This window comes from Aquarana catesbeiana, linkage group LG09 (assembly GCF_042186555.1).
Source record: "Aquarana catesbeiana isolate 2022-GZ linkage group LG09, ASM4218655v1, whole genome shotgun sequence".
Classification (NCBI taxonomy): domain Eukaryota; kingdom Metazoa; phylum Chordata; class Amphibia; order Anura; family Ranidae; genus Aquarana; species Aquarana catesbeiana.
In genome coordinates, this window is record NC_133332.1 from 161,321,873 (window position 1) to 161,347,816 (window position 25,944).

Genomic DNA, 25,944 nt, shown 5'->3' on the forward strand with positions numbered 1-25,944 from the left:
TATGTCTCTCTCTGCTCGGTGACAAGTTGACAACTAACACCTCTAGGGATAATTTACATACAGGGAACGCCCCTTCTCTGATAACCGACGTGACCGACGTGATCTCTGTACGATGGCGTCACACGTCCATTGAATCACCGGCTGCCTGTCAATTTCCTTTAGTCCCTCCCACATGGCTTTTCTCTTACGGGGCGTGGCTTCTGCCAGATCGGATAGCCCTGACAGCCAATTGAATGCCACCAAGTTATCCTGGTTCCCCCCCCCCCACCAAGGACCAATCACAGAAGTCTAGAGACGGAGCCTCTGCCGTGTTAAGGTGACCTGTACCGAGGCTGTTCTGTTACCATTGTGAGTGAAGAGGATCTGCTGCCAACATGTCTCTGTCCAACAAGCTGACCCTGGACAAGGTGGACGTGAAGGGGAAGAGGGTGGTGATGAGGTGAGAGCGGGGGCAGGGAACACGGATCTGTGTGCGGGAGCCTGATCCGGGGCTGATCACAATCATACCGCTGCCTAATCAATCAGAGTGGGATGGGGGTTTGGGGCATGTGGGGGGGATCTGGTTACAGTGGTGACTGTATGGGGGGATCTGGTTACAGTGGTGACTGTATGGGGGGGGGGATCTGGTTACAGTGGTGACTGTATGGGGGGGGGATCTGGTTACAGTGGTGACTGTATGGGGGGGGGGATCTGGTTACAGTGGTGACTGTATGGGGGGGGGGATCTGGTTACAGTGGTGACTGTATGGGGGGGGATCTGGTTACAGTGGTGACTGTATGGGGGGGGGGGGGATCTGGTTACAGTGGTGACTGTATGGGGGGGGGGATCTGGTTACAGTGGTGACTGTATGGGGGGGGGGGGATCTGGTTACAGTGGTGACTGTATGGGGGGGGGGGGGATCTGGTTACAGTGGTGACTGTATGGGGGGGGGGGGATCTGGTTACAGTGGTGACTGTATGGGGGGGGGGGGGATCTGGTTACAGTGGTGACTGTATGGGGGGGGGGGGATCTGGTTACAGTGGTGACTGTATGGGGGGGGGATCTGGTTACAGTGGTGACTGTATGGGGGGGGGATCTGGTTACAGTGGTGACTGTATGGGGGGGGGGATCTGGTTACAGTGGTGACTGTATGGGGGGGGGATCTGGTTACAGTGGTGACTGTTTTGGGGGGGGATCTGGTTACAGTGGTGACTGTATGGGGGGGGGATCTGGTTACAGTGGTGACTGTATGGGGGGGGATCTGGTTACAGTGGTGACTGTATGGGGGGGGGGGATCTGGTTACAGTGGTGACTGTATGGGGGGGGGGGATCTGGTTACAGTGGTGACTGTATGGGGGGGGGGATCTGGTTACAGTGGTGACTGTATGGGGGGGGGGATCTGGTTACAGTGGTGACTGTATGGGGGGGGGGGATCTGGTTACAGTGGTGACTGTATGGGGGGGGGGATCTGGTTACAGTGGTGACTGTATGGGGGGGGGGATCTGGTTACAGTGGTGACTGTATGGGGGGGGGGATCTGGTTACAGTGGTGACTGTATGGGGGGGGGGATCTGGTTACAGTGGTGACTGTATGGGGGAGATCTGGTTACAGTGGTGACTGTATGGGGGAGATCTGGTTACAGTGGTGACTGTATGGGGGAGATCTGGTTACAGTGGTGACTGTATGGGGGAGATCTGGTTACAGTGGTGACTGTATGGGGGAGATCTGGTTACAGTGGTGACTGTATGGGGGAGATCTGGTTACAGTGGTGACTGTATGGGGGAGATCTGGTTACAGTGGTGACTGTATGGGGGAGATCTGGTTACAGTGGTGACTGTATGGGGGAGATCTGGTTACAGTGGTGACTGTATGGGGGGGGGGGGGATCTGGTTACAGTGGTGACTGTATGGGGGGGGGGAGGATCTGGTTACAGTGGTGACTGTATGGGGGGGGGGAATCTGGTTACAGTGGTGACTGTATGGAGCACATGCTCTGCATGCTGCATGAGTCTTACATCTGCCACCCATCCGTTCTATGGGGGTGTGACTGCTGCATGAGTCTTTATTCCATCCATCCCTTCCTATGTGGGTGTGACTGCTGCATCCCTTCAGATTATTTGCAGTGCTTCACTACGACCACCTTGCTGGCCATTGCCTCATCTGTGGATCCTTTTTCAGTCATTAGTAACATTTTTATATCCCAACACATTTATAATACTGTAAATTTACATCAGCCCCTACACGAGTTCACAATCTATTTACACACACTAACCTACCAGCATGTCTTTTACTTGTAACACGAAGCCCATGCAAGCACAGGGAGAACATGCACACTCCATGCAGTTATTGTCATGACTAGGATTTGAACCAAAGACCCCAGTGCTGCAAGACAGGTGTGCTAATCCATGAGCCCACATGTTTTTTTTTTTTTTTTTTGCTTGCACGTAATGGGTTAAATATTTAGGATTATTCTAGGGGAAAAAATGCTAACCAGTAAATTGAAAGTTCTGGCTTGCAGGTTTCACAACTGCTTACCATTGCCTCCTCATGTGTCACCCCACAGCCTCATCTGAATTGGGGTTGATGTGCAAAATGTGGTGCAGCTCTGCATAGAAACCAATCCACTTTCAGGTTTTATTTAAAAAGTTGAAGTTAGAAGCTGGTTGGCCACCATACACAGCTGCTCCAGTAAATCTATCCCAATGTATCATGAAATATTTATCTAGAGAGTTGGAATAGATACAGAAGCATAGATAAAACCAATTCTGCCCAAGAAGCCTGGCAAAAGTGTTAGAAGGTGACCTCTGGGCCTGGGTGGGGAAAAAATAATTTCTAAATGAAGAGCTCCATTGACTGGATAGGACAGAATCCACCTGCATCGCACATGTCTGATGTTGGGGCTCTTCTGCTTAATGCTCATTACAGGTTATGGTATTTAAAGGGAGCGACATGCAGGCTGTCATTGCTGTCCTCCCTTAGAGCTGAAAAATCTTCTGCTATAGAAGAACATTAATACTTTCCTGTCCCTTCCACCACTGCAGTCTATAGAAAAATTTCAGCAGCTGACACTTCTGGTAGTAATGGATGGCGGTGTCCTCCATTGTGGTTCCATCCTCTGATGTCCTCCATCACCACTGAACTCTGCAATAATGTAGAGGATTTAATATGGCGTGTGGTGGGTGGCACGGGCATCTGGCATCTCTGGAAGTGTCACGCAGGAGAAGCTTACTAAAGCTGACTATACATGTGGAGGTTTTTTATTTATTTATTTTCTCCCCATTCAGCCAGTGGGCTGAACTAAAAATTAAAAAACGAAGGTTCTTCCATCCACATAAACAAGGTCCCCTGGCCAGAACATTGTATTGTAACAGCCGCTGCTTTCAGAATACACTTATCTGAAGTTGCTTATCAACAAACGTTTTCCAGCATGTTCCTTTGCCATAACTCATCTAAATGATCAACTTCTGTTAAGTGGGATGGACACAATTTGTCCAGTTTCTGCTTAACCAGCTGAAATGTAATCCTCTATGGCCAGCTTTCAGTCCCATGCATGCAGGGCGTTTGCTAACCTTTCCTGCGGCTCCATTCACATCTGGGCATTCTGGAATCGTGGTAAAACATGGGAATGAGTTTGCGATGACATTACTTCTAATGGCCACCCAATCGCGGTGTGCGATTTTGCTGCAGTTGTCACGTGATAAATTATGGCAAATCACAAAGCATGACGCTGTCGCCCAAATAAAGCTCCTGCTCCTTTTGTGAGCGACAAGCTTTGCACACTGCGAGTTTGCCATAATTGCAGCGTAATTTATTGAGGAAAAATCGCAAAGCAATTGGGGTGCCAGTAGAAGTAAGGTCATTGCGAACGCATCCTACGTTTTTGCTGCGATTCTGGAATACCCGGGTATGAATGGTGTCTAAATGCCTTTTTTCTTGTCAGCTGTGTTTTTGCAAAAAAACTATTGGTGCATCAAGGACTTAGTGCCGGTTCACACTGGGATGACTTGTCAGGCGACTTAGCCGCCTGACAAGTAGCATCCCGTTCTGTACAATGGAACCGTCATCGCTCCTGCTTAGAAAAAGGTTCCTGTACGACTTTAGGGGCGACTTGCATTGACTTCTATACAGAAGTCGTTTTGCAAGTCGCCGCTCCTGTCGTGTCCTGGTCGCCTGAGGCAGTCGTGCTGCAAGTCGTGCTGCCTCAGTGTGAACCGACACTTAGGGTGTTTAATTCATTTAGTTGCCCAGAGTTCTGGCTATTGAAATGAATTAACACTCAAGTGCTTGATGGACCTAGCGTTTATATGCATCAAGTGGTGTTTTTTTTTTTTTTCTCTCAAAATGAAGCTGCTCCTGGATGTGCTGACAGGTTGTGATTTTGTTTGCGCTTCAAAACTCCTGTAAATGCCTATGTGTGCATGATACATAGACTAAAATGGAGGGGCGTTTAGAGGCGGAAAAAAGAAAAAAAAACAAAAAAAAAAACGCATGTCTCTAAAAGCAGCGTTAAAAGTGTGTGTGTGTGTGTGTGTGTGTGTGTGTGTGTGTGTGTGTGTGTCTCCTTGGGCTGTAGCACTGGAATATAGATAAGGTAGGAGTGATGGAGAGGGAAATAGAAGATCTCTTCTATAGTGGGAGATTTTCATCTGTCCCCATTTTATAAGGGACTGACGGCTTCAGTACTTTGAAGAAGCATGGAGTAAGTACAGGCGGAAGACCTGTCCTGTGGACTTGTTCTGGGGGTAAGTGTCTCCCAGGTATTGAAGTCTTTGGATCAGTATGACTTCTGTAGAACTAGTCGTTTCAGACCGATTTATAATGGTGTCTGCATGATTCTTTGAATAAAGTGTCTACAAAAAGCACAGATTCAGTATTGGTAAAATAGGGATGTATGTAGATTAATCTCCCTATACACCTTTTTTTTTTTTTTTTTTTCCCCCAGCAGAGTGTATCTAAATATATTTGCTGTCAGCAATGTCTGTGCCAGCACAGTGCATATAACCCATAAAACCGCCTCGGCCTGTATACAAAAAACTGTGGAGGAAGGATGTTTAATCTCCTTGTAGTTGAGGTTGTGGTGCTGTGATGCTTCCTGACATGAAGGTCACCTTGGATGTGTGTCGATGTAACGGTATCCTGAGAACAGAGCAGTGAATTCATCATACATGAAGGCCACATGGTGATGAGTCATCTGCATGTGGTGGAGGCCATGTCTGCATCGGGCCTACTGATCCTGGGTGCTTTCTCTGTCCTCCCTGAAATGGCATTTATCTGCAGATTATGTCTTCTATGATGAATTTTATAGATTAGTCTGATGTAAACAAGCATTTAATCACACCCGAACATTTCCAGTTATGACACTGAAATCTGCACTGTTAGGATTGTGAGGTGACCTGGCTTGTCCTCGGTCTCACTCTCCAGTTATATCCAGCAAATGCATGTCAAGAAGGCCAAGATAATTCTGCCTGGCATCTTTCTGATGGCTAAAATAGCATGCGGGGGATGGCGGGAGGAGGTATGGACAGGATGGCTGGCCTAACTTGTGCACTGCTGCAACTGCTTTGTGCAGTGACTTCTTCCCCTTTTTTTTTTTTTTTTTTTTTTTTATTTTGTTAGACCGTGCACTTGTGGTTCTGTGCCAAACTTGTGTTTTTGGTTTGTCTGTGTGATTCTAGCCAAGGACACTAACATTTCAGACAGCCTAAGTAGAGGTAAAACCAGTGACTGGAATGGGACAGATCTCTTCATACATGTTATGTGCAGCTCTTTATGATTTTAGTGCTGCACCAAAAGTCTGAACAGGGCTTTACTTCTGATCCTGATAGTTGTAGCAGTTTCCAGATTAGTGATGACCTTGTACATATAAGTTCTGAATGAGCACGTCTGGTGCCTGCAGGGTTTTGGAACATGTCCCACTTTGTTGGATACACTCTCCGGGTGGGGCGTCTGGTGACGAAGCCATGAGAATTATCACGCCTGCGGTATGAGGTGTGAACTAGACACTGTAAGGAAATGTTCAATATAAAGTGTTTTTCTAGGATTTTATTTATTATTTGAGTTGTATTTTTCTGTTTACAATGGTGGTTTTACTTTTTGGTATTTTTAAACTATGATGATAATTATATTAGTGATCCTAGAATAGTTTACTATAGGAAGTGCCCGCCTTCCATGTTGACTTGATCTGACCTAGTTTATCCTGTGACCGTAAACCAGTCTAGGTCATTGCTGATCTTTGGCCATTTGCGCTGAAGGAAAATATAAGCCAACAGAATCCTAGATTTTTTTTTTTTTTTTACTATATAGGCCATCCTCCTGCAGGTAATTGCACAAGGGGCGCTGCCCGGCCTGTGAACAACTCTGGCATGGTGTTCCTGATAACATGGCAGGGGAATTTGTGTGTGGTGGTGTGTGTGTTTTTTTTTTTTTTTTTAAACTTTTAATCCTGTGCATGCCTCTACTTGCTTTCACTGTAATTCTGCCAGGAGCATGACTTTCGTTTAAGAGCTTCGTCACAGTGCCAAATGCACAAATAAAAGTACTTCTTGTGTTTTGCGCAACTGGGCTTAAAGTGGTAGTAAATGGGCAAAAAAAAAAACACTGGGCCCCTGAAAGTTTAGACTGTAATGTGCTAGTATGCACCACATAATACTACAAATGACAAACTTCACCTTTTCAAATGCAAAGCCCTTCAGTGGCATGCTGTCACCGCTGCTGGGGCTTCCATCTTCACTTGGTCTTCCTTCCGGGTTTGTGGCTTCCTGCTGTTTGAATGGCTGGGCCGTGATCTCAGTCCTGTGTGTGTCATGATCATGGCACGGCACTCAGCATTCAATGGCACACTCCTGTGTGTGTTTTGAATGCAGAGTGTTACTGTGCATGCATGGATGACATCATTGGCTGTTGCCGATTAGGAGATATTCATTGTACCTGTAGGTACAAGTTCTCAAACGGTTAACTACCACTACTAAAAAAGTTTGTCTGTTGGCCCTCCTCTGGATGGGGCAGACCTCTCCTGTCAAGTCTTGAATGAGGTGGTCGCAGCACAGGTGCCCAAGTTTGCCCAGTGTGATATGACTGGTTGTACCAGGCTCCTGAGCAATTGGTGGCTGGATTGTAGATGGATGGAGGTAACTTTTAGTAATAGAGGTGAAATATAGATGGTCACAAGTGTGTGATTCTAGAAGTTGGTGAACATGAATGTTATCACAAAATGACAGTGCATCTGGAAAGTATTCACAGCGCTTTTACTTTTCCACATTTTGTTATATTACAGCCTTATTACAAAATGCATTCAATTCATTATTTTCCTCAATTCTACAAACCATACCCCATAATGACAACATGAAAGACGTTTGTTTGAAATCCTTTGCAAGTTTTATTAAAAATAAAAAAACAAAAAAAATTCACACGTACACAAGTATTCACAGCCATTGCCATGACACTCAAAATTGAGTGGGTGCATCCTGTTTCCACTGATCATCCTTGAGGTGTTTCTACAACCAAGGAATTGTCTGTAGACCTCCAAGACTGGTTTGTATCGAGGCCCAGATCTGGGGAAAGGGTACAGAAACATTTCTGCAGCATTAAAGGTCCCAATGAGCACAGTGGCCTCCATCATCCATAAACGAAAGACGTTTGGAATCACCTGGACTCTTCCTAGAGCGGGCCGCTCGGCCAAACTGAGTGGGGGAGAATGGCCTTAGTCAGGGAGGTGACCAAGAACCCGATGGTCACTCTGACAGAGCTCCAGCGTTTCTCTGTGGAGAGAACCTTCCAGAACAACCATCTCTGCAGCACTCCACAAATCAGGCCTGTATGGTAGAGTGGGCAGATGGAAGACACTCCTCGGGAAAAGGCACATGACTGCCCATCTGGAGTTGGCCAAAAGGCACCTGAAGGACTCTCAGACCATAAACAAATTTCCCTGGTCTGATGAAACAAAAATTGAACTCTTTGGCCTGAATGGCAAGCGTCATGTCTGGAGGAAACCAGGCATTGCTCATCACCTGGCCAATACCATCCTTACAGTGAAGCATGATGGCAACATAATGCTGTGGGGATGTTTTTCAGCGGCAGGAACTGGGAGACTAATTGGGTTTGAGGGAAAGATGAATGGAGCAATCTACAGAGACATCCTTAATGAAAGCCTGCTCCAGAACGCTCTGGACCTCAGACTGGGGCGACTGTTCATCTTCCAACAGGACAACGACACTAAGCACACAGCCAAGATAACAAAGAAGTGGCTATGGGACAACTCTGTCAATGTCCTTGAGTGGCCCAGACTTGAACCCGATTGAACATCTCTGAAAATGGCTGTACACCGACGCTCCCCATCCAACCTGATGGAACTTGAGAGGTCCTGCAAAAAAGAATGGGAGAAACTGCCCAAAAAATAGATGTGCCAAGCTTGTAGCATCATACCCAAAAAAGACTTGCGGCTGTAATTGGTGCCAAAGGTGCGCCAACAAAGTACAGTATTGAGCAAAGGCTGTGAATACTTGTGTACTGTACATGTGATTTTTGTTTGCAAATTTATGCAAAGTAAAAAAAAAAAACAGATTTCCAACAAACTTCTTTCACGTTGTCATTATGGGGTATTGTTTGTAGAATTTTGAGGGAAAACCAATGAATTTAATCCATTTTGATATAAGGCTGTAATACAACAAAATGTGGAAAAATTAAAAGCGCTATCCATGCTTTCTGGATGCACTGTAGGTGCTAACTAGAAATGTTGATGATCCTCAGCTAAGGGTCACACCAGTGCACCTGTATAATCATGTGTTTTCAGTGCACTTTTGATACAGTTTTCATTTTTTTTTTTTTTTTTTTTTTTTTAATCCAAACACTCCTATTGAAGTCCATGCAGTTGACAATTGTACTATGCTGTACCTTAAAGCACAGCACCACTTCAAAAAATCACCCTGCACCATGTTGAACTGATATAAATGAGCAGCATAGAGACGTAACGTAATTTCCATTGCAGCACAAAAACAGACACAGAAGAAATCACACTAGTGTGAACAGGGATTGCAGATACAGAAATTTACTGCAAGCAACAGCTCATTGGGAGTTAAATTGGATCAGACTGTTTTAAAATCGTGGCTCCACCTATTGTCCAATATGACCGCAGTATTTAACGGTTTAGTGTGTAAATAATTCATGTTGTAACCTTGGTTGCATTTGTACAGCAGAGGAAGCCTGACTAATGTATGGTTTTATTCGAAATGTGACTTGTCCCAAGAAGGTGGCTGTCATTGCTACAAACAGAAGCTGGATCTTACTTTCTGGTTTTATAAAAGATAAAACTTAATGTGTCCTCCTTTTTTTAATTTTTTTATTTTTTTTTGTACATCATTATAATGATTTAACAATATTTTGTGTGTATTTAACAGTGCTAATAGAACTACTACTGTTTCTTCTATTTAATAGGAGTTGTACAACATTTGGAGAAATATAAACTTGTTGACATAATAAATTATGATTTTTTTTTTTTCTTTCTCCTCTAGGGTTGACTTTAATGTCCCTATGAAAAATAACCAGATTACAAACAACCAAAGGTAGGTTGCTAATAGAATTCCCTAATTCATGTACACACCCGTGAGGCTGAATTCGCATTGCGCAGACATCGCATGTGATTGGCACTGCAGGTACTAATACTTTCACAAGTACCCACCAATAGAGTACCTTTTGTGGTGCAAATTGAGCCCATACAACATTGATGACCTTAAATCGCACTGCAAAGAATCGCGTGCAATGCAAGCACAGTTTCCTGCACTGTTCCTGTGTGAACCCAGGCTGAAATCACTGACAAGCATGGGTTCACACAGGAGCGATGCAGGAAATTGCATGCTATTCTTTGTAGTGTAATTTGAGCCCATTCATTTTATATGGGCTCAAAACAACGAGGATATCAGTTTTGGGTTTTCTTCTGCAGACATCTGACTCTGAAGTAAGCAAATGTAAACAGATGTATGTTCATATACATCTGCCCACCTATAGACTTGCACTGTAGTTCAGTTTGGATCCCTGATTCTATAAACCAATACATTAAATATTTATGCATTGCTGAAATGAATTATGTCCGCTTCTAATGTCGGTCTGTATTCTGTCTGTAGGATTAAAGCTGCTGTTCCCAGTATCCAGTATTGCCTGGACAATGGTGCTAAATCCGTTGTACTAATGAGCCACCTGGGGCGGCCGGATGGTGTTCCCATGCCTGATAAGTACTCTCTGGCTCCAGTCGCTGTGGAACTTAAGGCTCTTCTAAAAAGGTATTCATTTTATCATTTTTTTTTTTTTTTCCTATGTTCTATTTATTCTTTGGACCGCTTTGCAGTCCTTTTATGGAGTGCCAAAAGACGCATTGCAGTAAGGCAGCTTATTTGGTATAAATGAGTTGCCAGCACACCCCAGCAGACGAACAAAATATACATGACCCATTTTTGGGGAGGTAGCACAGGATGTATGTTGTAAAGCATGTGTGCATTTGCATTGACAGCTATAGCCTACTGTGTTGGTGTGGTAAAACATTTGTTATAGCAACCTAATAGGTGTAAGATTCTAGTATGGTAATTCAGTATCCGATCCTAAAATTCTCCAGGCTTTAGTTTTATCATTTTGAATGCCACACTAATTGTACCCCATTTTTGTCTTGAGTTTATTCACATAAAAATATGCTTTCTATGAAGTGTTTAATGGCAAAGACCAACCCAATCTGATAATCCAGTACTAATTGGATGGCATTTGTGCTGCAATGTCTCTCCTTGAAGCTATTTGTCACAGATTATATATAAATTTTTTTTTTTTTTTTTTTTTTTTTTTTTTTTTTTTTTAAAAGACCTATTCAGTTAACGTGAATTGGCTGGAATACACACAACCTTCCTTCCATTTCTGATCAATGTATAGGGACCACATGACAGTAGTGTTTAAATGAGCACCCCTTTTGTGCACTGGGTGCATAATGTTAAAGGAAAGGGTGACCCCAGAGGTGGGCATCTCAATGCTGTACAAATTGTTTATCCGTCTGCGAAGCTGCCTTATATGCAAGCTTGGGAGTGGGACTTGGGGGGAGGAGATTGATTTGAGTGACTGGTGGAAGTGGTCTCCTCCTATACATAAGGGTATCGTGAACACCGCCCTGGCAGAGGGAGGATATAAGGTGCTTTCTAGATGGTACATGGTGCCAGACTGCCTCTCGAAGATGTACCAGGGGGTTTCCTCTGTTTTCGGGGATGTGCTCAACTGGGTATGATGTTCCACATATGGTGGACCTGTGCCAAGGTGCACCGGTTTTGGATTCGATCAATTCTGTGACAATGGTGAATATAGTTAAAAACCCTAAGGTGGCTCTTAACGAGCCTGTCGATGCTCCCAAGCATGTAAAAACTTTAATTCACTTCATGTTTCTTGCGCAAAAATCGCTATAGCGGCTGCTTGGAAGAAACCAGTGGTAGATCCTTATTATGAAAAATAAGCTGACATATATCATGCTCAATGAAAAGCTGGTCAGTATCTTGCAGGATAAGGCTGCTAGGTTTGACTGCTTGGGATCCTTGGATTAAGTATCCAACTTCCAGCTGACTGAGGAATGGAGGCGGGCATTTGAAAAGCACTTTAGCCTTTTGCTTTGTATGTCGTCTTCCCCCTCATTTGTTCCTTTCTTTTCCTTCCCCCCCCCCCCCCCCCTTTTTCTTTCTTGGATTTGCACTTCCCTTTTCATTTAGTTGTGTTGCTTCCACTTGCGGTTGCACATTATGTATACTCGCAGCCCATGCTGGCAGGTGGGGGCAAAGTATTTATTGATTGCTGTTTGCTTTGAGAACCCTACCCCCCACCCTTTTTTTTTTTTTTTTTTTTTTTTTTTTTTTTTTTTTTTTTTTTTTTTTCCCCCCATTTTATTTTTGTTGGAAATAAATGGTGGTATAATTTCTCCTATACCTGTTCTTAATGTTTTGATCTGCTTCACCTGCGCCCTGGACCCCATTTTTGAAAAATTGTTCAATAAAAATATTAAAATTGAAAGGAAAAGGGTGACAAACTCCAATTTTGAAAGTATTTTTCTTCCTATGTTGGCACCTTTTTTATATTATGTGTTTTCAATTTGTGTGCAGTGATGTAGTGTTTCTGAAGGACTGTGTGGGACCAGAAGTGGAGGCATCATGTGCTGCTCCAGCCACTGGGACGGTTTTTCTCCTGGAGAACCTGCGATTCCATGTAGAAGAAGAGGGTAAAGGCAAAGATGCAGCTGGGAACAAGGTTGGACTCTATTTTTTTTTTTTTTTTTTTTTGTCAGCGTTGTCACTAACCCAGGATAAGCATGTAGATCAGGACTTCAGACATCCTTATTCTGAGTTGGTTACGCTGGGATTTTTAAATTTTTCACTAGCCATGCCAAACAGCTTGGCAGACTCTCCCTTGCTAGCCATTGTATTCTGACAGCCTGAATACCCAAACAATACCTGCAACAGATTACTGGCCAAATAGTGACAAATTTCCACTCCACACCTATGAAGTGTGTGTATTTAATAATTTTATTATTTGGACTTCCTTGCCTAGGGTGACAACCGTACTAAGCAGCATTGTCACCCTAGGACAGATTTTGTTAAAACTATGTCATTGCTATGTTTTTTAGTAAGATATCTTTACTTGCAATGTGCAGCACACTAACATTTTTTTTTTTTTTTTCTTGTGTGGTTCATAGAAAACATTTAAAAAAAAAAAACCTATTAGAGTGCCATGTGGACTGATGTGGGAAATAGTTAATTGTTAAAACCATGCTCTTCTAAAGAGGCTCGTACACTAAGAAAATCTGGCGAACATTTTCGTCCAAAGAATTTTTGTACGATTTTCGTATACTGTGTGTACACAACTCTCGACAGCCAATTCCGAATTTTCATATAGAAATTCCCAAAGGTACAAACTCCAACATTTTTGACAAGAAAAATCAGACAGCGCATGATCAGAAACTATAAACAACAAAAAGCCCTTTGTTGTATAAGAATATTTGTATGAGTTTTCTTTCATCCGTTCCGATTTGCTGTGAAACATCGAGTAAAATCGGACGAACGTTTGCCCGATTTTTCTTCTAGTGTGTATGTACCCCACTTTACGTTCGGTCAGAGTGAAAGAACGGGCACAAATGTTGATCCAAAAGCTTTTTATCTTGTTGTAAATTCAGCACAAGTGCCCCGGGTACAGCCTGATGCTGCCTGTGGAACACTTGACCTCTGACATTTTACTTAAGGTCAAGAAAAGTCATTTGGACGCCTGTTATTTTTAGTCTCCTGACCTGGTTTAATATACTGTCCTTGAGTTTTCAAACTACTACTGTACAGCTAGAGAAACCCTGTCCTATAATTGGGTGACATTTAGTGACTGAAATGGGAGAGCTGCTATGTGAACTGTCAAAGGGTGACTTGTGAATATGAGACGTTCCAGAAATGCTTCTTGAAGAGGTCAGTTTAGATCAGGGATATGCAATTGGAGGACCTCCAGCTGTTGCAGAACTACAAGTCCCCATGAGGCATAGCAAGATGCCACAAGCATGACACCCAGAGGCATGATGGGACTTTTTTAGTTTTGCAACAGCTGGAGATCCACTAATTGCATATCCCTGGTTTAGTTTATTTTCTGGTGACTGATCTGTCCTTTGTGTTTTCATTATTTGGGAATGGACAAATCTGGGATCCAGGAATGCAATGTATGTGTGGAAGAAACTAGAGCTTGAGGGTTTATTTTTTTTTAAAGTTTTTATTGCAGACCCTTTTATATAGCCCTGATAATTTATGCAGTTTTTGCATATTGTACGCTCAGCGGCCACTTGCTGTTGGAAACATTCCTCAGATTTTGGTCCATATTGACATGATAGCATCACGCAGTTGCTGCAAATTTGTCTGCTGCACATCCATGATGTGAATTTCCCGTTCTACCACATCCCAAAGTTGCTCCTACTGGTTTGAGATCTGGTGACTGTGGAGGCCATTGAGTACAGTGAACTCATTTGTCATGTAGAAGAAACAAGTTTGAGATGATTTGAGCTTTGTGACATGGTGGATTATCCTGCTGGAAGTAGCCATCAGAAGATGGGTAAACTGTAGTCCTAAAGGGATGGACATGGTCAGAAACAATACTCAGGTAGGCTGTGGTGTTTAAACAATGCTCAATTGGTACTAAGGGGCCCAAAGTGTGCCAAGAAATGATCCATTACACCGCCAGCCTAAACAATTAAAACAAGGCAAGATGGATCCATGCTTTCATGTTTATGCCAAATTCTGAACCTACCATCTGAATATCGCAGCTAATATCGAGACTGGTCAGACCAGGCAACGTTTTTCCCCAATTTTCTATTGTCCAATTTTGGTGAGCCTGTACGAATTGTCATCTAAGAGCAGGAAACTGAGGCTGAGAGTGGTCTTCTGCTGCTGTAGCCCATCTGTTTCAAGGTTTGATGTGTTGTGCGTTCAGAGATTGTATTCTGCATACTTTAGTTGTAACGAGAGGTGTGTTTTTTTTTTTTTTTTTTTTTGTTTTTTTTTTTTTTTTTTTGTTTGTTTGTGTGTTTTTTTTTTTTTTTTTTTTTTTTTATTTATTTTTTTTTTTGAGGTACTGTTGCCTTTCTATTCTCTCAAACCAGTCTGCCCATTCTCCTCTGCCATCAACCAGGCATTTTCATCTGCATCAACTGCCGCTCACTGGATATTTTCTTTTTCGGACCATTCTCTGTAAACCCTAGAGATGAATGTGCTTGAAAATCCCAGTAGATCAGCAGTTTATGAAATACTCAGACCAGCCCGTCTGGCACCAACAACCATACCATGTTCAAAGTCACTTAAATCCCCTTTCTGATGCTCAGTTTGAGCTTCAGCAAGTCTTCACCACATCTAGATGCCTAAATGCATTGGGTTGCTGCCATGTAATTGGCTGATTAGCAATTTGTGTTACCAAGCAATTGAACAGGTGTACCTAATAAAGTGGCTGGGGATTGTATATTTGCTTCAGTCCCTGCCCTCAAGGAGCTTACATTCTAACCTCTATACCTCACATGCACACATACTAGGGCAAAGTTAGACCAGAGCCAATTAACCTACCAGCACGTGGAAACCTGAAGGATAGCATTACTCTAATGTTATCCAGCTGTGCTAGTGATGTCGGTCACAGTTCCAAGACTCCTTTTAACATGCATACAATCTACAAGACTGAACTAATAATACCTGAATTTACCATTGTTGTCCGTACACCTGTGTGAGGTTGGTTTTTGTGTTAACCTGCACAGGTATGCAATGGTGTTCCATTCATCCTTGTACAGACAGTCCCATTCATGTCAGTTGGGACAAGTTGCTGTATAGACATAGCCCCTGCTTCCAATATGACAGCCATGTGGGTGCGTGGCCCTGAAGGCACACAGTCTGCTTTTGGGGCCATGCACCAGCACCCACATGGATGTTGTATTAAAAGCAGTAGCTGTGTATGTGCAGCTGCTGCATTCCAATTGACATGAATGGGACTGTCTGCACGGCCCTCTCCTTGGTGTATGCCTGTGTGGGCAAGGCATTTACCCAATGGGTGTGGGTTGTGTTTACTATAATTTTTATTTTTTATTGTATTTTTTTTTTTTTTCTTCTTTATAATCTTTTCTTCTTTATAATCTTTTAGATCAAGGCAGATGCTGCCAAGGTGGAAGCTTTCCGTGCCTCTCTGTCTAAACTTGGTGATGTCTACATCAATGATGCTTTTGGAACTGCACATAGAGCTCACAGGTAATACGATTTTGTACTTGATAGATCTCTATACTGCACTTGCATTACTTCAACTGAAAGGAGAATGGTGTTTTCAGCAACAATTCTTTATTTAGAGTAACCACCTGAGAGGCGCAGGCATTCCCAGGGACCCATTCCAGAATAGATGCAGTTGTTCTCAGACTTCAAAACAATTAATGCCATATGCTTTACAATTCTTTGATATGAGGGAATTCTCAGCCCAGATTTGTATATCTATTAACTATTCTGTCTCCACACATAGAACCTGTTTTTGCATTTAATTGTTTAAAATGAATGTCTTGCAAACCAAACATTTTTAGCCAGCTTTGAGCACAACATTGGTCCAAGCAGCTCTAATGCACAAAGCTTTTTAGCAGAATGTTAAGACAAAAATCATGGACAGTGCTCATCTACTTTTTAGTTGAATGAATACAGCTACAGTCACCTCAAGCCCCATATTGCATATTGGCAAATCATAATGCGCCCCCGCTGTCACAAACCTAAAAATGTGTTGGTAAAAGCACAGAGAAATCTAATATTTTGAATGACTACTTGTAGTGTGTGGGTTTTTTTCTTCTTTTTTTTTTTTTTTTTTTTTTTTTTTTTTTCTCCCACCATAAACTGAGAAAATGTAACTACTCCAAGAAGTGTCTCTCCCCATGCCCCCCCCCCCCGCATGTTATAGTCCTCTCCTTTTTGTGAATGTCTAATTACTCTGTGCTGGCCCAGCTCCTTTACCCTCTCCTCTCAGCTGCCCACATACATCCTTCTTCTTTTTTTTTTTTTTTTTTTTCCACCTCTCACTTTACATAAAAAGGTTATTTGATCACCTGCTGATTTTGTACGTTTGCCTACTGACAAAGAAATAATCAGTCTAACTTTAATGGTAGGTATATTTTAACAGTGAGAGACAGAATAACAAATATCCAGAAAAACATTTCAAAGGTTGTAAACTGATTTACATTTTAATGAGTGAAATAAGTATTTGATCCCCCATCAATGGGCAATATTTCTGGCTCCCAGGGGTCTTCTATACAGGTAACGAGCTGAGATTAGGAGCACTCGGCTTGTTACCTATATAAAAGACCCCTTTCCACAGAAGCAATCAGTTATTAAGATTCCAATCTCTTCACCATGGCCAAGACCAAAAAGCTGTCCAAGGATGTCAGGGATTGTAGACCTACACAAGGCTGGAATGGGCTACAAGACCATCGCCAAGCAGCTTGGTGAGAGGGTGACAACAGTTGGTGGTGCCATTATTCGCAAATGGAAGAAACACAAAATTGTTAACCTCCCTAGGTCTGGGGCTCCATGCAAGATCTCACCTCCATGCAGTGGTGTATTTGGGTTTTGTGCTGCCCTAGGCCTGACTAAATTCATGCACCCCCTAATTTAAATACGACCCACCCTTCCTATTTAAGACCCACCCTATCATCTGTAAACCACACCCCTTCCAGACCCCCGACCCCTCCATCTCTCCCTAGCAGCAAAAATACCCCTTTAGCAGCACAAACCCTTGCCTCAATCTCCCCTTTCCCAGCATAAATCCCCCCTCTCATCACAAATACTCCCCCTACCAGCATAAATCCCCCCCCCCCCCCTCATTACAAATACTCTCCCAGCATAAATCCTCCCTCTCAGTACAAATCCTCCCCCATCTCCCCCTCTCAGCATAAATTCCCCATATCCCCCTACCTCCCCCTCCCAGCATAAATTCTCCCTCTCATCACAAATCCTCCCGGCATAAATCCCCCCTACCTCCCCCTCCCAGCATAAATTCTCCCTCTCATCACAAATCCTCCCCCATCTCCTCCTCCCAGCATAAATCCTCACTTTCAGAAAAAAAAACCCTCATCTCAAACCTGTGCCTCCTTCTCTCCCCTCCCAGTACAACCCCCAGCTCCTTCTCCTGTTCTGTAAGAGCAGCCTCCTATGCTGGAACTTGTAGTGCCCTAGACTATAGGGGACTGAAGAATGGCAGCCCACTCTGCTGAGACTTGTAGTGCCCTCTGCCCCACAGTCTAAGGCACTACAAGTCCCAGCATAGGAGGCTGCCATATCTCAGCCCCCCACAGAGTGCACTACAAGCCCCAGCAAAACGGGCTGCCACCAGACCTCCAAACACAGCATGAGGAGACTGCACAGCCTCCCACTCATTCCTTGGCTGCCATACACTCTTCCCCACTCTCCTCCTACCTGAGTCTGGGCTGTATGTCACGCTGCATGGTGAAGCAGTGGGCGGGATTTCCTGATGTCTGACGACACGTCCAGGCTCCCAGACCCCGGTGCAGCACAGAGCACGCAAGACTACAGATCACTCCGCCACTGGTCAGGCACCTCAGTGGCTGTGGACGGCGGATGCGGCGCTAACACCGCGTGTGTGCACACGGGATGCTCCATCTAAGCGGGAGGAGGCTGTGGGAATCAGGGCTCGGGAGGACGGGTCGGGGGGGATGGGGGGGGGGAGTTTTTGTGCGGGGGGGGGCGGCTGTTTTGCCCTGCAGAGTGCTGCCCTAGGCCTGGGCCTTGTCGGCCTAGGCCAAGACACAGCACTGCCTCCATGGAGGTCAGGTCAGATAAGGCCAAAATTGCACTCTTTGGCATCAATCCAACTCGTCGTGTTTGGAGACGGAGGAATGCTGCCTATGACCCCAAGAACACCATCCCCACCGTCGAACATGGAGGTGGAAACCTTATTCTTTGGGGAGTTAAGGGGACAGGACAACGTCACCACATCGAAGGGACAATGGACGGGGCCATGCACCGTGAGAACATCCTTCCCTCAGCCAGGGCATTGAAAATGGGTTTGGATGGGTATTCCAGCATGACAATGACCCAAAACACATGGCCAAGGCAACAAAGGAGAATCCCTCCTGAGATGTGTGCAAACCTGGTGGCAAAATACAAGAAAAGTCTGACCTCTGTGATTGCCAACAAGGGTTTTACCACCAAGTACTGTCATGTTTTGCGAAGGGATCAAATATTTATTTCACTCATTTTAAAATGCAAATCAATTAACTTTTTGAAATGCATTTTTCTGGATATTTTTGTTATATTGTCTCTCGCTGTTAAAATAAACCTACAAATAAAATTATAGACTGATCATTTTTGTCAGTGGGCAGACATACGAAATCAGCAGGGGATCAAATGCTTTTTTAGCTCACTGTAGCTGGCATTAAAGGAGCAAATATACTATAGAGTCACTTGGGTGGTGACAGGTGAGTCTACTGAACATCCTAGCCAAGATGGCAGAGCTCAGCAGCAGTCTCTGGCCCTTGGAATGCCTACAAATCCAAGTGTGGCAAGCTTGCATACCCCTCGCTTTTATGACCTTAGCCCTTGGCTTTTCTGGCAACCTGCTGCATGTATAAAATGCACGTGCTGATTTCTCTCTCCTTCTTCTAGTACTAGACTTAGTTGACGGGACAGAGGTGGATTGCTTTTCAGAGGTGTTTGACAGGTAGCTGGAAGGCAATTATATCGCCTCTTCAGCACCAGTTTAACCCTAAAGCCTGCCCAACCACTATTGCAGGGCAGTTGCAGTGTGGCTCCTCCTATGTGCCTATTTTAACACCCAAAAGCCTGCACAACCGTACCTCGATGGAATGGGGTTGTGTTCAACAGCTGTGCTGCCTGCTAACGTCTAGTACTCGCAGGCCTAATGTTGGGGGACATCGGCTGTTACACACACACACACACACACACACACACACACACACACACACACACACACACACACACACACACACACACACACACACACACACACACACACACACACCCCGAATGTGCAGCTGACAAGCTCCCAATCTGCGTTCTCAGCCGCCCCCTGTCAGAACGCAACAGCTCATCAGGGGAGATCGCTGTACTAACGTCGGATCATTAGAGCGGCTCTAAATGGAACTACGTGTGTGTGGGTGGTGTTTTTTAACCCAGCAAAAAAAAATATTAGTGTACCAGACTTAAGACTGAGGAAGGGGGGTATAATTTTTGCTGCAAAACACTGCGCCATGTGTACAGCTGCCTGGCTGCCTTTGCAGCTTAAGGGGGTTGGTCAGACTAATATTTTAATTTAAGTAGTGAAACTACAGGATAGGCTATTGTACTGTAATCCAAATAGGGATAGCATTTTGTGTTTGTAAATGTTTAATTAAATTGCACCTAGAGCAGCTTCTACATAATAATAATTTTTTTTTTTTTTTTTTTTGTACCTTCTTTTTCAGCTCTATGGTCGGTGTTAAATTGCCCCAGAGAGCTGCTGGTTTCTTAATGAAGAAAGAGCTTGATTATTTTGCCAAGGCACTGGAAAACCCAGAAAGACCTTTCCTCGCCATTCTTGGAGGGTAGGTATCACTTAACTCCTGTGTTAACCATTATCTTGTGTTTTCCCCCTCCCTTTTTTTTTTTTTTTTTTTTTTTTTTTTTTTTTTTTTTTTGGGGTGTTTTTTTTTTTTTTTTTTTTTTCTGACAGCTAACGGGTAGAGAAACACCCCTGCTAGCTAGCACAGCAGGGATCTGGGAGCTGCGGGGGCCAGTGCATTCATTACATGTTACACCCCGAATTTGGGTGTAACATGTTATGAAAGGTGAACTTTAAACACAGAACCGAAAATGTAATATATTGCAGCTTACCAATTATTAGGTGTGGTGGGTTTTTTAGGATTTTTCCCTTCAGTTTCCCCCTGGTGATCTGACCAGTAACACCTCCTCTCTTAGAGAGACACTACTATGGATGAATGAGCACTGGGGGGGGAGCATTTGGACAGCAGCATTGTTAGTCTGGGGGGAGAGTAGTGTTGGCTGTACTTCAGTTCATACTGCAAGCTTGATCTGTTGAAAAACGGACTTAGTGGCTGGATCACCAGGTGAAAATAGAAGAAAACCTAAAACTGACATCACATCTTAATTGGTAAGCTGCAATATAATTTTGTCTTTTGGATTTAATAGTGCTTTTATGCAGAACTGTATTTCAGTACTGCATTGATTTTGTAAGATTTTACTGCAGGAGATGTGTGTGATATAAATACATTTTATATACCTTCTTTTGTATGATAGCTAACCATAGTGTAATGCTTGCATCCTGTCATTCCCTCAAATAACATGGTCTTCACTTCTGCAGACAACAGATTAGCTGTGGGTGATCGTTGATGATAATGCGGTGTCAGCCTCTATTGTGTTAAGCCAGTGATTGCATCTCTGCGACTGGCTCTGGACTTTGACCTCTTGCCTCACTTTCATGCTGTGTACTCCAGCTGAACTGTATAATGCTGAATAAGCTGGGAGAGTTCAGCTAGAAAAAACAACTTTTTAGATCATAAAAGACACTGTGTGTGTTATGTATGGAATGTTAATGTTCTGATAATTTTGAACTGTTTGTGTGCGCTTGACCTTGAACAACGATGAACCCTAGACACACAAACTTACCAACGCTTGATCTCCCATGCTTTGCTCAAGGAGGAACATCTTGTTTACTTCATGCTCAGGGTGGCAGATTTCTCATAGTGTACAGATGGTAAGATTTACCCATTCTTACTTGGGCACTGCTGGGGCCTTCTTCTCAGGATCATCATGTGGCAGAGATTTAAACTAACATAATTTCTCCCAAGGCAAGCTATTCCTTAACAGAACAAAATAAAGATTCAAAGGTGATTTTACTTTATTTTAGTGCAATGCATGACGCACTGCAGTGCATCATTGTTTAACGTTGGCAACCCATTTAAATGAGTGAGCTTCCTTGTCTTCTAAAAAACTTAAAACTTTTTTTTTTTTTTTTTCGGCTCTGTGCAGAGCCTTTTCAGGAGAAGGCATGTGATGTATCTGCAATGGGAGAGTAAATTGACTAAGTAAACTAGCTTGTATCAGTATAGGGGAGGATAGATAGAAAACAGCCCCCCCCCCCCCCCCCCCCCCTCCATTTGAAACAAGATCACTTACAAGTGTATCTGAACCTAATGGCACAATGTCGGGGACCGTGAGCCACCTGAGGGCATCAGGAGCTGAGAGGGCATGTTCATCGGCAGCACCCATCGCAGACAGCGCCCCAGGCAGATCCGGGCACACCGAGCACTCCTGGTGTAAACGTGGGAAACATCAGTGTTGAGTGAATCAATCAAGTAAACCAATATTGGGGCTATGTGAGTGAATTAATAATTAAAGGTGAGGATGGACTGGATGGGGAAGATGGTTAGTGCAAAACTGAAAAACGATATGGGTGTGTCTAAGTGGGAGTGGAGGTGGAGGGCCATAGTGAAAGGTTGCCACCATGGCACCCGGTGACAGGGGAGGGGAAAGTGGGGGAGGAGAGAGAAGTGATAAGGGGAGTGGATGGCTTGTGAGGGTCTGATAAATACCTGGTGCTTGGAGGGAGTGAAACCAGTCCAACGAATAAACGTGAAAGACAATGTTCAAGAGCTCAGAGCAACCCAGACCCCCACCTATAAGTGCATGCCGCCACAAACTAACCCCCAACGTCACACACTTGAGCATCTATTGAACTGAATTGATGCAGTAAACAGATTGCTAAAGCGTAGATGAGCCCTTACTTTCCATGAAAACCATATGTTGAGTCTGCATGGTCCAGGTTTTTGACTAGTTTACCCCACCAGCCTGCCTTTGCTGTCCATGCCTTAAAGAGTATGTTAGCCCTCCCGAGTGCTGCTGATCTAATGATGGAGGTTTGTATTAACCCCCCCCCCCCCCCCACTTGCAATTGGGTATGGTCTGCCTGCTATAGCACAGATTACTTAAATTTTTATTTGAATAGGTCTCTAATGGGCCCATACACGCAACCCAAAAATTGTATGAAAAATACTGCTTTCAAAACGATCGTATGATAATCTGATCGTTGGTATGCAGTAGAGCTGAAACAACTAATCGATTTAATTGATTACTATATTCATAATCGATCGGCCAGTAACAATGGGGTTAAAACTAAAATGAGCCCTTTATAGTACAAAGAGAAAATATCGCTACTGTAAATATTACTTTCACAGTGCTACAGTAAACAGAACCACTGCATAGACATTTAAAAAAAAAAACCTTTACATATTTACTAACTAAATCTTTCTTTCGCTTTCTTTCCTTCCAAACTTTGACAATATCTAAATTTAGGCCATTTCCACAACATATGCAGTAAATCTGTAAGATCTGGAGTCCTATATGCTCTACAGATTATAAATGGCTGAGATAAACTTTGTTGGGGTGATAGACACCATGGGTACTTGTTCTAACATCTATCCTCCCATATTTCATCTGGCAGTGCACACAGAACTTTTTCCCATCCCCTTCTACTCGGCTAGGCGGCTCTCCTCTGGTATTGTCCAATCAAGCAGTTATATATAAAATAAGGCCCTTTTCTAGCCTCTGACTTGGCTATAAGTGGCATATCCTCTATCTTTAGGATTTTTTTTTTTTTTTTTGTATAGCTTTAAACTGAGACTGTACAGCGTGTTGCAACTGTAAATGATGGGGGAAAAAAAGAATGAGCGGGTAGTGGGTACATCTGGAGATTCTGAAATCTTCTAAAGGTATTATCTTTATATAACTGTGCGATATAATGGATTCCCAAGACTCAAACCCCTCTAATTTACATAATTCTGGATAGTCTGTATTTCCCCATAATGATGTGTATGTTGATATGTTCTCATATTGCATAATTACTTCCTACCAAACTTTGTGAATGAGTACTAGGGTAGGGCTTTGACTAGCGTATATAAAGGACCTGGATTCTATTTGAGTTATTAAATTGTAGTAGTGAGAAGATCTACTCAAAATCACAGTTTGAACAGGATCTGCCCAGTTCATCTATCCCCATCCTGCAACTTGTTGCATTTGAGCTGCTAAGTACAATTTAGCGTTGGGTACTGCCAATCCCCCTTCATCTTTAGGGAGCTGTAGTATCGATAGACTAATTCTGGTGTTCTGACCTTTCCATATTATGGTAAATACTGAATCTATCTAGTTAAACCACTTAATGGTTATCCACAATGGTGAATTATGCAAAACATAATAACTGAGGGATCTAAAACACTTTTTTATTAAATTTACTTGTCCCATCACAGACAGGTAAATTGGTCCAAATCCTACTCTTTATCCTACTCTTTATCCTAAACTTGACTAACATATAGGGGTCAAATTTATAGTTCAAATATTCCTCTATTTTGGGATGTACCCAAATGCCCAAGTATTTAAAAGCGGTCACTACCTTTTTATCTGATAGGCACTCTGCGGTAGGATTAGGGAGGGTTCATCTATTGGGAGTAGCATTGGCTTATCCCAGTTTATGGCAAAGGCCGAGAACGAGCCAAAGATTTCTATCGCTGTCATAATGGAGGTCAAGGATTGCTGCATATTTCCCAAAACAATAACCCAACATCTGCGTATAGGCAAAGCTTGTCCTCCCTTTCTCCTTGTCTAAACCCCTTTTTAATAGTATTTGACTGTCTGATGGCTATCGCCAGTGGTTCGATAGCCAATGCAAACAGCAATGGAGAAAGTGGGCACCCCTGCCTATTACCTCTAGACAAAGTAAAGTCTGAGATAAATCCATTTGTAAACATGCAAAATACAGAAGCCATCTCACAAATCCATACATCTCCAGAACCTCCTACAAATATGTCCATTCAACACTGTCAAATGCCTTGGCAGCCTCATGGGACAGTTACACCCCCCATGCCCCCACGTTATCTGATGGTATTTGCAGGTTTAAAAAAAGCCTTCTAAGATTCTTTGCTGTAGATCTTCCAGGGATAAAGTGTGACTGGTTCTGGTGAATTATCTTTTGTGTAACACTGCCTAGTCTGGTAGCCAAGATCCTAGCCAGGATCTTGACGTCAGAGTTCAGCAATGATATTGGCCAGTAAGACTCAGGTAATGTATGGTCTTTATCTGGTTTACTTATTACTGTAATAATGGCGTCTTTCATGGATTCTGGAGGCTCAAACGATGTAAACGCCTGGTTGAGCAAATCAGGTAATTGCCATATAGTTCTGACGGTAAATTGTCAATACCTGGTGCCTTCCCATTGGGAGATTCCGATACTGCCTTAGTTATCTCTTGTAATGTTAGGGGTGCATCTAGACTGCTTTTAAAAGGTGGGTGACCTTACTTTGGTATAAATCCTTAGAAAAAGTGCAAAAGAGGATACAAAATCCTCTTGTTTATTCTAGGAACTTGGATTTGTTTCTGACCTGTTAATTTTTCAAACCTCTGCCTCCATTTTTGAAATGCCTGTGACTGAATTTTGTATGACAGGCATTATCCCATGAACATGAATGTGACAGGCATGTGTTTTGAGTAATCCTCCCTACACGGGTCAGTGATGAGACAGCAGATGCATTGTTTATGTAAATCTGTAGTGAGAAAGAAGCTGCGTCCTCTCTGGGCATCCTAAGCTGGTCTGTTATTTTCAGGGCCAAGGTCAAGGACAAGATCCAGCTGATCAATAACATGTTGGACCAAGTGAATGAAATGATCATTGGTGGAGGAATGGCATTCACCTTTTTGAAAGTGCTGAACAACATGGAGGTATGTGCTGACATTCTGTTTTAAGTGTGTAGTCTATACATTTGCAGGGATTTTAGATTCACCACTCAAATTCCCCAACTAGATTTTTATCTAGTCTGCCAGACTATGATATTTTGTAGTTTTTAAATGGTGTGTAGTTACTTCAGAATAGTCACTGAAGACCAACTTTATTCGCAAGAAACTGTGGCAAGAAACTTTTGTTCGAGAGCTTCAGATTTAAAGATCAAGGTTGACTAATTTATGGTTGAAGGCTACATATTCAAGGCCATTTTCTGTGAATTTTCCTGAAAGAAATCCCCCTTTGGCTGTTATGTTAGTTGAGCCCTAGGCACACAAAAAAGGCAAAATATTTTTTTTTTATTTATTTATTTTGGTAATGATTGCAGGTCTGCAATCCTGGGGCCTGGTATCAGCCATTTTCAGTCTTGCTACACAGCAGGACTGGATTGTGGGATGAAGAAGCTGCAGATGGAGTCAGTCAGTTCATGTGCTGGCAAAGTGCATACTAAAAGGGGAAGAATGCGTTGTGCAGAGAGGAGCTTAACACAGTGCTGCTTCTCCTTTCTCTGTGCAGTAACCAGCTAGGCATCATGTGAGAACATCTAGCAAAAAACTGTACCTGTTATCTTTTTCTCTCTCTCTCTCTCTCTCTCTCTCTCTCTCTCTCTCTCTCTCTCTCTCTCTCT

General features: G+C 43.3%; 1 protein-coding gene across 1 annotated transcript in view; it reads left to right on the plus strand.

Annotated features, from left to right (window-relative positions):
• Nucleotides 1-263: 263 nt before the first annotated feature.
• LOC141108101 (phosphoglycerate kinase) overlaps nt 264-25,944 on the plus strand; it is a gene marked incomplete in the record, with an annotated part of 45,688 nt that continues 20,007 nt past the window's right edge. The window contains 7 exon segments of the mRNA XM_073599342.1: nt 264-439; nt 9,485-9,535; nt 10,094-10,249; nt 12,089-12,233; nt 15,630-15,733; nt 19,957-20,076; nt 25,144-25,258. Of these exon segments, the coding sequence (XP_073455443.1) occupies nt 375-439; nt 9,485-9,535; nt 10,094-10,249; nt 12,089-12,233; nt 15,630-15,733; nt 19,957-20,076; nt 25,144-25,258 (756 nt within the window).